General features: G+C 38.3%; 1 protein-coding gene across 1 annotated transcript in view; it reads left to right on the forward strand.

Annotated features, from left to right (window-relative positions):
- Positions 1 to 14,001, forward strand: part of ESRRG (estrogen related receptor gamma) — a 216,135-nt gene that overhangs the window by 189,580 nt on the left and 12,554 nt on the right. The window contains exon 6 of the mRNA XM_057729140.1: positions 11,967 to 12,236. Within this exon, the coding sequence (XP_057585123.1) occupies positions 11,967 to 12,236 (270 nt within the window). The remainder of the gene's footprint in view (positions 1 to 11,966; positions 12,237 to 14,001) is intronic.

Here is a 14,001-nt window from a genome sequence, read left to right on the forward strand (position 1 = left end):
AGGATTTCCTGGATCTATTTGCAGGATCTCAGAGGCAGGAAAGGGATTGGTCACAGCATTAGAGGAGAAGTGAGATATTGAATACAAAGATAAATATCCTACCCAACAGATCAAAGCAGGGAGACTGCGATGCAGTGCCGTGGGTGCTCTCGTTCATTTCAGGAGGCGAGGAATTACAATGTGAGAGCCTTTTACGGCAGCTGCCTCTCCCTCCTCCATTCTACTTTTGAATGGAAGAGTGTCTCGAAAGAGTTATTGTAAGAGGCACAGGTTTGCAGGTTTGGTTTGTATATTATGTATCCATGGTAAATAGGACAGGCAGCCTTTCAGGACTGATAACGATTCTGCATTCATGTGGTTGAGAAATTCCAGGAGCTGTGTTGTTTCACGTTTTTGTTTTTTGTTTCCTTTTAACTTGGCCAGTTATCCAAATTGGGGGCAGTGTAGAGAGGAAGAAGGGGAGGCAGAGAGGAATCGAAGGGGTTGCCTCTGTTGCCAATGAGAAGATAACTGGTAGCCTCCCCAGTGGATTGTGTGCCAAGCTGTAATGACTTAGCTCTGCTTGAGCCAGCAAACACCAGCCGTGAACTTGGGAGTAAATATTCGTAAACAGATCTTCATTAGCCCCAGAGAAAAATAGTGTGAGAGCCTGACTTTAAACTGAACTCTCAGGGCCAGAGATTCAGAAATGCTGTTTTTCCATGCTGTCGAGAACACAAATTATGCCCAGGTCTTTAAGCATAGATAGTGAGGATTTCTAATATTATTTGAATGTGGAGTTTCAGGGTCAAGGTGCTATAATTTCACATCTGTGACATTCATCTCACGGATAACATATTTCTTCTATGTTCTTTCATGAATACATATGCCACTGTTTTTAATGGCCTGAGCTGTAAATCCTTTAACTTGCATTTATGAAGAATACCTCCTGGTTTTTTGTTGTTGTTGTTGTTGTTTGTTTTTTCCTGCCTCTCCTCCTTCTAGGACATATGTTGGAGACACTGAATAAGAGTATCTTTCTGCTTGGGAAAAAATCAAGAAAAGCACACCTGAAGGGTTTTCTTTTTCTTTTTTTTCCCTTTTTTTCTGCTTTACTTGTAGACAGTAAAAGTGAGAAAAGGGGAGAAATTAATGTTAATTCCACAAACAGCAAGTCTCTAATAATCAGTACTCTTGTTGGAATTTGTGTTTCTTTGTCAAGGGACTAATTAGGTAAATTTGAAAAGATTTGAAGGCATGTTATATAAAATTAATACAGAAATTAGAAGTGATTTTCTCTTAGAGATCCCAGAGAGAATCAAATCTTGGTCAAGTGAAAGCACACAAGATGATCACAACTGTCTATCCTTTTGCGATAGGTAGCTGAAAGAAAATTTGCAATTTTTTAGGTGAGCTCAGGAAATTACTGTTTTTCACAATGCCAACATCATTCTCTGCCTTCACGTGTGTGTAGGTGTGGCCTTCACAAATGGGAAAACAGTGGCAAACAGACTCCTTTGACTAAATACCCTGAGCCGTAAGCCAGCAACTCTGCCTTCATTAATGCAAGCAGGTGCATTGGGAGAAACTTTGAACACTTACCTTTCTTGGATAGGCAGCATTTAATCCAAAATCAGATTGGGGTGGATTGATCATTTCTCCTTTCCTTCTAATTTTTTCATTTTGTTAACTCATTTATATTGGGTTGGCCAAAAAGTTAATTCAGGTTTTTCTGTAAGATCTTATGGAAAAACCCAAAAGAATTTTTTGGCCAACCCAATTTATATATGTATGTATATATATAAATATAAACTTTATGTAGTTTTATATATATAGGGTATATATAACTGAGTTATTCAATATATATCAGTATATATATTTATCTACTACAACAGCTTATTCCTGTTTTATCCTATATGTGGAATGTGCTTTTAGAGTCTTCAATATCAGAATATTTTGTTATGACACATATAACAAAACAAAAGCAGCCACGGCTAAGTTGCTATTTATAGATTTCCTTTAATGGCTGAATGTTCCCATGAGAAGCAGTTCATCTTTTTAAAAAAGTTATTACATTTCATGTGTGGGCAAAAGAAAGACTCACAAAAATTTATTTGTAATTTAGACAATATTTTGGGGTCAGAAACACAGTTTAAAAATCAAATATTAGAAATTATAAAGGAAAATCAAAATGCCACTAATCAGTTGTTTTTTTTTTTTGTTTTTTTTTTTTTTAAAAAGTCAACCCAAAATTATAGTTGGGATTATTTTTCCAACAATTCTAAAGAGGATTAGAGGCACATACATCTCTCTCTCTTGCTAAACTGTGACAAAGGACATGCCTTTTTAATAACTTATTTGTTAGTTTATTAAAACTTTGGATGGTGAAACATATATTTGATCTGAAAATTTATGTTAGCAAAATTCATCATCTTATGTTTCTTCCCATTTCTCTATTTTAAATGAAAAATTATGGTCTCCAAGAGACATAATTTGTGTGCCCATAAATCCAAACTCTCATCTAAGTATGTACAAAAAAATGGCAAAACAAAGTTCACACAGAAATAATGTGAACTTACCACCTGACTTATTAAAAATATTTTTGACCCCCTGCTTGATTTCCTCAAGGTCCAGCCTGACTTCTTCTTGACTTAAATGGACTGCCCTTCACTTGCCCAGAATATCTGCATAGGGCTTCTCTAGTTCTTGTTCCTACAGCAGGTGGAAATGTTTCCCCTTCAAAATTATTACATAAGAATGGATACACAAACCAGTTTGATAAACCTGAAACATGTCTAAATGGCATTTAAATTACATTAGCACCTACTTGTACAGACACAGTGAAAGGTCATAACCGACAAGTACCATCTTCACTGTTTGTAAATGTCTAATTTGCTGCTTTAAAGTGGGAAGCCACCTCACTCCCTCGTTGCTGCGCAATGGCTGTCATGTTGCGAATACCTTTGACAAGTGAGTATTTACTTAGTGAGAATCCATTGTTCTAAAGTAGACTGAGAGGGTGATGCCGTTGGTGAGTGCATTTTTATTGCATTGCCTTTTCTTTGCTGTTTTTGCTTTAGAGAGAGGAAACCCATAAAGATTAAAAAAAAAATACAGGATTTCTGAATCTGCTTCCCATTTATTTTTTTAAGTGTAGAAAGTGCCTTTATCAGTTACTTGGACTTTACCAAAGCTAGATTTGGAGTCTCCTAAAAATTCGTGTAAAAACTGTAGACCTGTAAATTTTTAGTCCTGCAAGTAAAAAGAAGCAGTGAGCTTTTTCTTTCACTCCTGACCTAAGTTAGGATTTCAGAGGATTAAAATACTAGCTCCAGATAATAAATTTACACATTGTCAAAATAATTATACAGCTAGGGTAAAGTAGAGAAATTAATTATAGATACTTGTAAATAATAAAAGAGTCGTGACATTATCACAGAATCTGTTATGAATGGTTATTTGTAAATATAGGAGAAAGTAGTTAGGCCATATGATTAAAATGTCAACTTTAATTATAAATTAAAAAAGAACTGGCTGAGGCTGAGAAATTTAGGCAGGACTTTATCAGAGTTTAAGTGGCTCCAGAAAAATTTCTATATAATATGTAGGCACTTATAAGCAAAGAGCTTTACATCTGATAGGTGCGTTAATAAACACTTCTTGAATTATGAAAAACATTAGGCAACTTTTTTTGTGATGTATTCAAATATTTTCATGGGGAGGGGGAAGGGAGCTGGTATCTGGAATTTTTATTTCTCTGGAATTTTTATTTCTCTGGAATATTATTCCTAGCCTTCCATTCTTGCTGAAAGCCAGTCTGTGAGTCATTAAGGAATTTTCTATTCATTCATGCATTCGGGATGTATTTATTGAGCATGTGCTATGTGGCAGGCAGTGATGAAGGTGCTGGGGATACAGAGGAGCAAAGAAGAAGAGGTCTCCACTGTTAAGCACGCAGAGATCGTGGAAGGGCACCAAGGAGGATATCGATATACCTGTTAGGCAGCGCACATCACACCCACTCCTTTACTTGCTAATGTCTTTACCTTGAGCGCACTATCTTGTTTTACAACTTACAACTGTCAGTGCCCCCTGAATGCTACACAGGAACACTGGTAAGGACAGGAGGGATGGAAAGAAATGTATGCATTTGATGTCAGAACTACAAAAGAGAACATTTGGTGAGAGATCCCTGAAAGGTCAGGAGTGAGGCAGCTGGTGGATGGTGATGCTGTTAATTTGGGAGGACTGAAGTTGTGGGGTTTGTCATTGGGGTTGGGAAAATGGGCTCAATTTTCAAGGTGTTAAGCCATCTATGGAGGACTTCCCAGGGAAGGGTTTTCCAGGAAGTATGGCAGGAAACAGAGAGAAGGACTACGTAGTGAAAGGCATTTTATATTGTGCTAGCCAGTTTCAATTTTGTCCTTCAGGAGATGTAGAAGTCAAGAAAGCGTTTTGATCAGAGAATAACACAGTTAGATTTCATTTAAAAGAATGCTTGAATAGCCACAGGTAGGATGGAAGAGGGAAACACCAGACGTAAGGATTTTGGTGTCCCTTTATCCCGGAAGAGAAGATGGAGGCCCAAACGAAACCATGGAGGAGGCAAAGGAGAGTAAGTGATGGGTACCTTTAGGAGGATGTGTCCAACCAAACACCCATCTTTCCTCCTCTGCATTTACATTCACTTTGATTATTCCTTAGGACACCTACCTACTTCTCCTCATTGTGCTCTAATCGACTTCTACTAAACAGTAAAATTATAGAGGCTGGGCATTGTATCATCTCCTGGCTCTGAGCACAGTGCTTTACTAATGCACTAAATATCAGTTGATTTGAATTTTGTGACAGTGGAACCATTGGAAACCTGAATAATGTAGGGCTGGACCCAAACTTTGGGAAGTTTTTTGCCACCTTCCCATTTTACAGATGAGAAAGCAGGAATTCGAGAAGTTGAGTCACATGGTTAGTTGGTGGCAGAGGTGGCACCCCATCTAGGTCGACTTACTCTCAACCCAGTGAGCTTTGTGAGAAGGATCTGTTCTCCTAGCTTCGGGTTGCCTCAAGCATCCCTTGCCTTGTAGATGGCATTCACCCTGTGTATCTTCACATTGTTTTCCCTTTGTGTCTGAGTCTAAATTTTGCCCTTTTTATGAAGTTACAGTCAGATTAGATTAGGACCCACACTAATGACCTCATCTTAACTTGATCATTCACAAAGATCCTATTTCCAAATAAGGTCACATTTACAGTCCTGGGAGTTAGGATTCCAACAGCTTTTGGAGGGCCGCAATTCACCTTACAGCAGGGGCCAAATTAACATGGTTGGTCATAGCAAGGGTAGAACTATATAACCTAGAACCCAGATCCTCAGATGTCCAGGGCACTGCTCCTCACACCAGCCCCTTCCCTCATCTGTCACTCCATAGCAGTGAACCCTTAGCTTTTGGGTACTTGACATTAAAAGTTTCCTACATACTCTTTAAAAGTCTGTGGAAATGTCTGTCAGCCTTAAAGATCCCCAGGGCTCAAGACAGACTCAATATATGTTTATTTTGGAGGTTTGACTTCTACATCAAGTATTAGACCAAATTTGCTGCAGACCCCTTGGGAATTTCCTAAAGAGGATGGTGCCTGCAGATCTGGTGCCCAGCCTGGACTGATTTTCCTTGGACAACTGGTCCATGCCCTGTAATACACGATGGTATTTGTTGACCAGTCCTACTGGGGAAAGCAAGGCAGATTCAAGCACAGTTTCTTTTTTCTTTTCCAGCCTCAAAATGATGCTTTTCCCTCCTCAGTATCCATCTAATCCCAAAGTGAAGCTGACAATACCCTTTTATAAGATTTTTTTTAAGAGTCCTGTATTATGTAGCACTGCCTTGCTTTTTACTTCATGGCCAAATTTTAGTCACATCAAAAAGGAGAGCTTTCCAGGCAGAACCTTCTTGTTTTCAACTAGTCCAAAAAAAAAAAAAAAAAAAAAAAAGCTTGTAGGAAAAGAAAGCTATTAGATGTCCCTCCTTGAAAGCAGCTCCTCCATCCTTGCTTCCATGCCCCACAACAGTTGTCTTTCTTCTCGGCTTAGATGAAAGGAGAGAAGTAAAGTTGAGGCCAGGTCAGAGGGAGTTTGGGAAAGACTAAGGGAATGGTTTCAGCTCCTCTGTAGGCATTCAGAGGTGGTAGGTAAGTGGGATTTGCAAAGAGAAGCTGTACCCTCCCTGTCGATGTTCTTTGTGTTCTTATTTTGCATTCATCTACTCTGTCTGGGCCTTTTTTCAAAGTAGGTTGGCAATTGTTTAAAACTGCCCACTCAGAAAAACAAACAAACCAACAGAAAAACTCCTATCATCATTTTGAGGCTTTCCTGTGCTGCCACCTGGGAATATTTTTCCTTAGCTGCTGTTATACTTTTAATTTTTCTAGAAAGCTGGACTAGGAAACAACAAACAGTTGCTAAAAAAAGCATTTCACTAGTGCCATGGGGGCATGTTTTCAATTTGAGTGCCCAGGAGTGGGCTAACTGCAAACTTCTTTGGCTGTTCCCATAATCAGCACGAGTGGTCATTGGCCAGCAGAACCTGTAAGCTCAGTGAATAGTGATAATTCTGCCTTGGACTGGTGGACACTACCTGTTCAATTCTATTCTCTCTTCCTTTAGTTTATCACAACTATCCAGATCTTTTACTAAATTATGTAAATAGTAGTTAATTCTGCCATGTAGATAGAAAGTAAGGTTTGAATCTCAGTTCTGTCTTTCAAATTTTCACATTTGTCCCTTGAAACCACTATTTTAAAATAATGGCTCTGTAAAATCTCTGTGAACCCTACTTGGAGTATAAAAATAGAGTTAAAGAAACAGATTTCTTATGGAATCCACAAATGTTGAAACAAATGACCAAATTGGCAAGAAAGGGAGCGATCCTATTTTTGTCAGTTATTCTTGTATATCACCCAAACAAATTGTGATTGAATCTAAATTATTCATATCTGGGTCAGGCTAAAAGAATAAAAGTTCAAAGGGTAGCACTGTGTGTATTATATCTAATGCTTAGGTACTAATATAATGAGATAATATAATAAGGAGATAATATAATATAAATAATAATTATCATCTTTTATAAAGAAAATGTTTAAATAAAGTGCTGCTGGTAGCACCAAGTGGATATTCCAGCTTTCACTTTGACACTGGACTGTCTGTAGCTGCCTGCCTCTAGCCTCTACTGAGTTCTAATCCATGAAGTCCATCTCTATTAAAGAAAGAGAGGAAAAAGGTCTTAACTTATATGTATGTTACAAGCCTCGGAGCTGTGTGTGTTGTGAATCATAGAACAAATGATATGTCTGCTCCTATTTGAGAAGAGCAACCGACTTAAAAAGAGAGTAAGTTTATCACTAGCCAGGCTTATGCATCTGTGCATTTATTGATAACTAAAGACCAAATTTTCGTGCTGTTGTTATTCTTTTCTCCGCTAGTTCCTGTCCACACTAGGTTTATTTATATGAGAGAGGAACCATCTAGCTGATACCATGTTGCGCAGCCAGCTTCTCTCAATGCACTTCGTTTGTGATCTCAGTGAGTCACTATGACGAAATTATAATTTTAGCATGCAGTGATGTTTGTTGAAAAGTGTCCATTTTTGGTGGGACAGAGACACTACAGTTCAAAAACTGTGAGCAGGCAAATCAGTGCCATGATGAAGTGATATTAACAGACACCCCAAAGATTTAAAAGGCTTGCTTTCTTTCAAAGAAGCAGCCGAGAAGAAAATGCCTAGCAGGGGTTAAACCCAAATGCCTTCACGGCAGCCTATTTCTGTCAACACTCCGTTCAGGAAATAAACATTTATGCTTTCTGAAATGAAAGTGTATTTTTGAAGACTAGCCGTCAGATGTTTTTTGCCCTTCACACTTTCAAATGCTTAGCCTTTTTTGTAAGTTGACTGCAAAGTGCATCGGTTTGCCGGGCTAAAATAAATAAATAAATAAAAGGGCTCAACAAGGGCCCAGAGCACCGCTGTCAACCTCCCAAGCTTCCAGTAGAAGAAGGCAAGAGGGTTGGCACAAAACATCCTTGCTTCCAGCCTATTACTTCAGGGGTACCTGCCTCTTGAGAAGCTTTTCAATCCTTCCAAATGATGTTATTCCCAAGTGTCATCTGGTTTATTTGGAGCCCACTGTATTACAGATAAACACGCTATTTAACTGTGAGTTAAGGTAGCAAGTCGTTCTGCCAGCAGGATGCCTGAGATACGGTAAATGGCACTGACTCTGGGACGGAGATGAAGAGAGATCGGGGTTGTCAGTGAAAGGCATGGAATGGGCCAGAGCTGGGGAAGTAAAAAAAATGTGCCGTGGGATCAGTGTGTTTTTAAAAAGCTGTAATATGGCTGAACATTTAAAACTATAACCTGTCACACACCGAAGATTAAGATCCCGGGATATATGAAACGTGAAGTTCCAATGACTCCAAGGCAAAGCATGTTTTTTTTTTCACTTGGGAAAGAGGCTTCTCTCCAAAGATAGCTAAAGGTTATAGATGCTGAAGACCTCACACTTGTAGCCCGAGAGCTATAAAAGACCACTGAATGCCCAGTAAAAGCACTAACAAGTAATTATCGTTTGGATACAAGCATGCCTGTGCCAGTGGAGCTATATAGTGTTTTTAGGAAATTCCTTAGACTCAGTTTATTAAAATATACATTTTCATTTAGGTCTTGGTCATTTAGGTTTTTATACTTTGCTCAGGTCTACTGATAAAATTATCATTTTATCCTTGTGTCTTTATGAATGTGTAAGAGAACTAGCACTCTTAAAGGGCAGGGAGAAAATTTTTGAGGAATTAAAATATCATCTCGATTATGTATTCAGCCTCTTTAGTGCTCAGGTGAACACAGCCAGCTCCTAACAAGGCTGTTTAACTGCTCTCCAGGCATTTGGGCAGGACAGCTCTTTGTGACAGTTTCCAGGTTGCAGAGGTTTGGGAGGAAAGGGTTAAGCTGTAGAAATTCAGCTCTTTCTGGACCAAGAAGAGATAAAAGTCCAGACTTTATTTACATTGTGTAAAGCTTGGGTTGTCCTTTTCCCTATAGTTTTGCAAAAATTACACCACCTCTAATCAGCTTGAAATAGACTTAAGGCTATCCAACAGACCTTTTGTGCTATATCCATCTTTATGTGCTCTCCAACACCCCCCTAAAAAAGGAGAAGCTTTTCTTTATCCTTTCCTTCTTTGTAATTCATTAAGAAGTGAAAGGAAAAGTTCGGTGTACACACACACACACACACACACACACACACACAGAGCCACCCACACAGAAGAATCAAATTGTAGGATCAACGTAAAAAAATGAAATGTTATTGTTTTTTGCTTAATTAAACCCTCAAGAAATGTGTGAGACATCATTACGGCTAAAAAATTGTTCGTTTGTAAATCACAGGGACAAAGGGGCCCCCGTGCAACTTTAAAGTTTCCGTGCACGTAAATGTCGATAGCGCGTCTTCTCCATCATCAGCACTAAATTCACATTGATGCCTCTTTTCTTCTCCGTATTGATCCTTCCATGAGAACGTAGATTTGTATCTGTTAATTAATGCGTCCTGAAACAGCGTTTGTATTAATCAGGCAGATAAGAAAAATTGGATGCCTGCATCCTCCTGACAACCGTAAAAGTGCTGGCCCTGATAAAATCGTGGATGGACCTCAATAAAAAAGTTCCTCCTTCCACTCAATAAACTAATCATCCTGCTTTTAATTATTCGGCAGAAAGATGTGTGGAGATTGGAGAATGTGTAAATCTATTTACTAACAGCAGTGCCTGGGAGGGAGAATAGGGCTGTCACAGGAAGGTGCTGCAGGCTACGCGCTCTGTCCATCTGCTGCTGCAGAAAAACTGCTGCTTGGGAGCATGAGAAGGAACAAGGAAATGAAGGCAAATGGAAAATCCCCGTCCCTTTTTGCTCAGAACTTTCTAGATGATTATGTCTTCGTCTGTTTCCTTTACAAAAGAAATTCCTACTTCGTCCCCTTTCTTCATTTAGATATTTGAATTTGCATGACATCTTTTTCTTGGAATGGGGGAGTAGAAAAAAAGAGCATTATTGTTTGTTTGTTTATTGGTTTGTTTGTTGTAAAACATTCTCCAAAGCAAAAGCGAGTGGAGCCACACCGACTCAGGTTAGATCATTATTTTTCTCTTTTTCCTGAGAAAAGTTGTTACATCCCTAAGAGAACATTTATTAATGGAACCCCACATTGCAATGACAAAGTAAAAAAAAGAATGGAAAAAAAAATGACATAACCAGTCTAAAAGATCAGTTAAATAATATGTAAGCAGCTTGATAAAAAATGAAAGAAATGCTTTTTATGCAGGCCTTAAGACCTCTTAAGAAAAGCTTGACTAATCCTTCTTGATGGGTTTATTAAACTCCTGTAGTTAATGGTGCCAAATGGCAAACCACTAGTTTTCTCCAGCAGGCCAGGAAATCATTTCCTTTTCTTTATCATGCTGTAGTTGCTTCTGTCACATGGAATGTGAATAATTTGTGATGAATAAAAATGATGACAAGAACAGTAACATAAGCAGTGCCTAGAAGGTTGGGCAGCAGCGGGTATTTATGATTTGGGTAGTAGGGTCTGGAGAGGGAGTAAAAACAGATTTTATAAGTTGCATTATTAATATTTTCTTCCTTCTGTAGAATTTCTGGTGGCAGGACCTTAAATCATGATACCTTTGTCCTCAAAAACCATAGAGATGGTTAGTCACAGTTGGAATGCCTGGGCACAACCTTGGAAACAAAAGTGAAGTCTTAAGAAACATTTCTTTTTTAGGAAAAAGTATGTGCTTGATCATCAGGTATCTCCACTAAGACTTCCTTTTAGAGTTTGGATCTAATCCCTTTGAAATTTATGTATCTTTACTCCTGTGTAGGTTTAATTGTACTACTTCATCTTTCCCCCTTGAACCACATTTTCTTTTTAACTTTTTTTGCTTGTGTTTTCTCAAGTTCAAAAAAGCACTTTAGACATCTATGTATAAATGCAGACCAGATTTTTGTAAAGGATTAAAGCAGGCATCCAGGTATTTCAGATAAAAATAAGACATCATATAGCTACGCTTATGGAATGCATGTTATAAATTAGTGTTTTGCTCGGTTTTATTTTATATTTCCCCAAAACAAAAATTAAGTTGCAAGGAAATCGTCTTGCTCAAGGTGAAACAGCCAGTAGCTCAGTGGAGCTGATATTTAAGTTAGGATCAGGCTCCGCCCATATCCTGTCCATCACAACTCATTGCCTTCGTGTTTAACTTTTTTTAATCACTGGATCTTAATATCAAGACTAAATTGTGGCTTCTCTATTTGGTGAGGAGGCCAGGCTGCAAAGTATTCTACCCTCATTTATACCAATAATCACCATTTTAAAAAGGAATTCATACTAAGTATCAGGGGGTCAAAATATCCAATTTAGAAGATTCTTTAGGATATAAGCATACTCAACACTCACCGTGCTTGTGACTGTTTACAGAGAAATGGTTCCAAATTGCACTCTACTCTGTGGTCTAAATTGTTTATTTCCCTTTATTAGGGGCTTTTTTTTTTTTTTTTTTTACTTTCATGGTGTTTATCAATAGCAGTTTTTAGAGATGAGGTAGTTGAAAGTTTGACTTCCTGCAAGACAGTTAAAAGGACTTCTGCCAGAAATCAAGTATGTTTCAAGATGACATGGTATTTTCTTCTCAAGTGAAAGTAACAAAACTACTTCTTTTCTATCATATTCCTCTCAGTTATGCCTATAACACCAAGTAGAAGCTGGTTTGTGACTTTTACTTTGCCATTGGCAAAATGATTAGGGGAAATTTTAAGAGCGGCTAATCAAAGCTCAGCATTTTGAGCGCCGAGGCAGAAGCAGACTACCATGTGAAACTAATGTTGCATTATGAAATGATGGCTTTAAAGTAACTTGATCTGCCCATCTTCCCATGCAGGCTTCTCCACGCTGTCCCTGGCGGACCAGATGAGCCTTCTGCAGAGTGCTTGGATGGAAATTTTGATCCTTGGTGTCGTGTACCGATCTCTTTCCTTTGAGGATGAACTTGTCTATGCAGACGATTATATAATGGATGAAGACCAGTCCAAATTAGCAGGTCTTCTTGACCTAAATAATGCTATCCTGCAGCTGGTCAAGAAATATAAGAGCATGAAGCTGGAGAAAGAAGAATTTGTCACCCTCAAAGCAATCGCTCTGGCTAATTCAGGTTGGCATATTGACGTGGCCCATTGCGTATTTTTCTAATATGTCAGTTTTAGCCCTTCCCTTAACTTCTTCAGGGATTTGCTAGACTCAGTTGTAAATTCTGAGTCAGCAAAATTATAATCTTTGTAGCTTTCTGGTGAAAAGTTAGAAAAAAAGAAAAATCAACTTAAAAGGAATTATTTTCATTTTATTTTGTTTATGAAGAGCTGTGACACTTTTACCACCTAATTCACTTACTAACATGAACCATAGCAAAGCAAAAGCTCATATGGAAGTGGTATAAATGGACACTCAGGACCAAATTAGCTCCTTTGTCTTGTTTGCGCAAGTGAAAATAAGTGTGAGTTGCAAATACAAATCATTCCCCTGCGCACAACCCCCTGCCCCAAATGCAAAGTTTTAATCGGAATAATACATGTAGTGTTGTTTTTCATTTCGGTTATCAGAGAATACTCTATATTCTTCCTTTCTGGAATTCTCTAGAAGTCAAATTCTGCTGAAGGAGTATTTCCCTCAAAGGTATTAGCTACGCAATTAAGGGTTAAGAATTATGAGAATAAACGGTCTTTACATGAGAACTGAAATGCACTAAAATAGGGAGCAACCTCTGATAAGTAAAAATCGTTGGTGCTTTGTTGTTTTCCTCTTTGTGCATCTCCTGATGCTTGATTGTGGTCTTAAGTCTCTCTTAGCATTTGCATAAAGTCCAGGATAGATCCCTCCTTAATGACGTGCCGATCTTTAGATACCTGCATGTCAATAACATGCTCTGATGCTGTGTACCGTTGACAGTCACACCGTGCCCCTCCATCTGCTTTTGTTTTGACCCTATCTTTGAACTTTATCTTGGTTGCCGGCCAGTAGTTTTCCCTTTAATTACAAGAAGGAAACTGTCAATAAAATCTGTTAAATGGGATGCAATGAGTGGCTTGAATGGGCAGACGGCTATTTGTTCAAATTCTGCAGCATTCAAGGTATTGACAGTTTGTTTTCTGGGGCCATATGTGACGATCAATCTCAGGCTGGGCTCAGCCGCGCTGAAAAATGAAAAACCAGATTGCTTTTGCTTACTTGTGGATGACGACTTTGTGATTTGGCGCGGTCCTAGTGAGATGAGACCTTCTGCCCAAATTGCCCCCATGAGAGCCGGGGACGCGTGACTGTTTTTAGAAATAATTTTTAATTGATTTTGTAATTAACAGTTCATCTACAATATTGATGCATGAATCCTTGGACTGATAGGAGGGAAATTGTTTTCAACAATGAAGTTGTGCTTTCCTATTTGTCTTCATAATGGAGTTTAGCATTTCACACTTTTAATTGCGAACGTACCCCTCTTCCTTATAACACCATTCGCTTCTCTCTTACTCCCCTTTGAAACTGTAAAATCTGATTCTTTGTGACAAATGGCATCGTTGTCACAAAACTTGCCCTCTGGAAGACCAAAGTAGGAGATGGGACAGAAATTTTCTGAGAATTTGTTAGTTTGCATGGACTTCCCATTAGAGCACCTCTCGTAATTAGGTGAAGGATTTTGCAGTGATGGTTTGGGAAGAATTTTTCTTTGGAAATTATATAGTGATTCTAATTTAAAAACATTTACTTGGTTAATTATTTTTAAAATGCAGTCAGTTTTTATATCTTTTGCGTCTCAATTTGCTTTTTGCGCATTATTAACTAATCATGAATGCTGAGCAATGCTAAAACTTTATCATCAAAATTGCTAAAATTTTATAATTTTAGATGTGAGATGTATACTTTATGGC

This window comes from Hippopotamus amphibius, chromosome 3, assembly GCF_030028045.1.
Source record: "Hippopotamus amphibius kiboko isolate mHipAmp2 chromosome 3, mHipAmp2.hap2, whole genome shotgun sequence".
NCBI classification, from domain to species: domain Eukaryota; kingdom Metazoa; phylum Chordata; class Mammalia; order Artiodactyla; family Hippopotamidae; genus Hippopotamus; species Hippopotamus amphibius.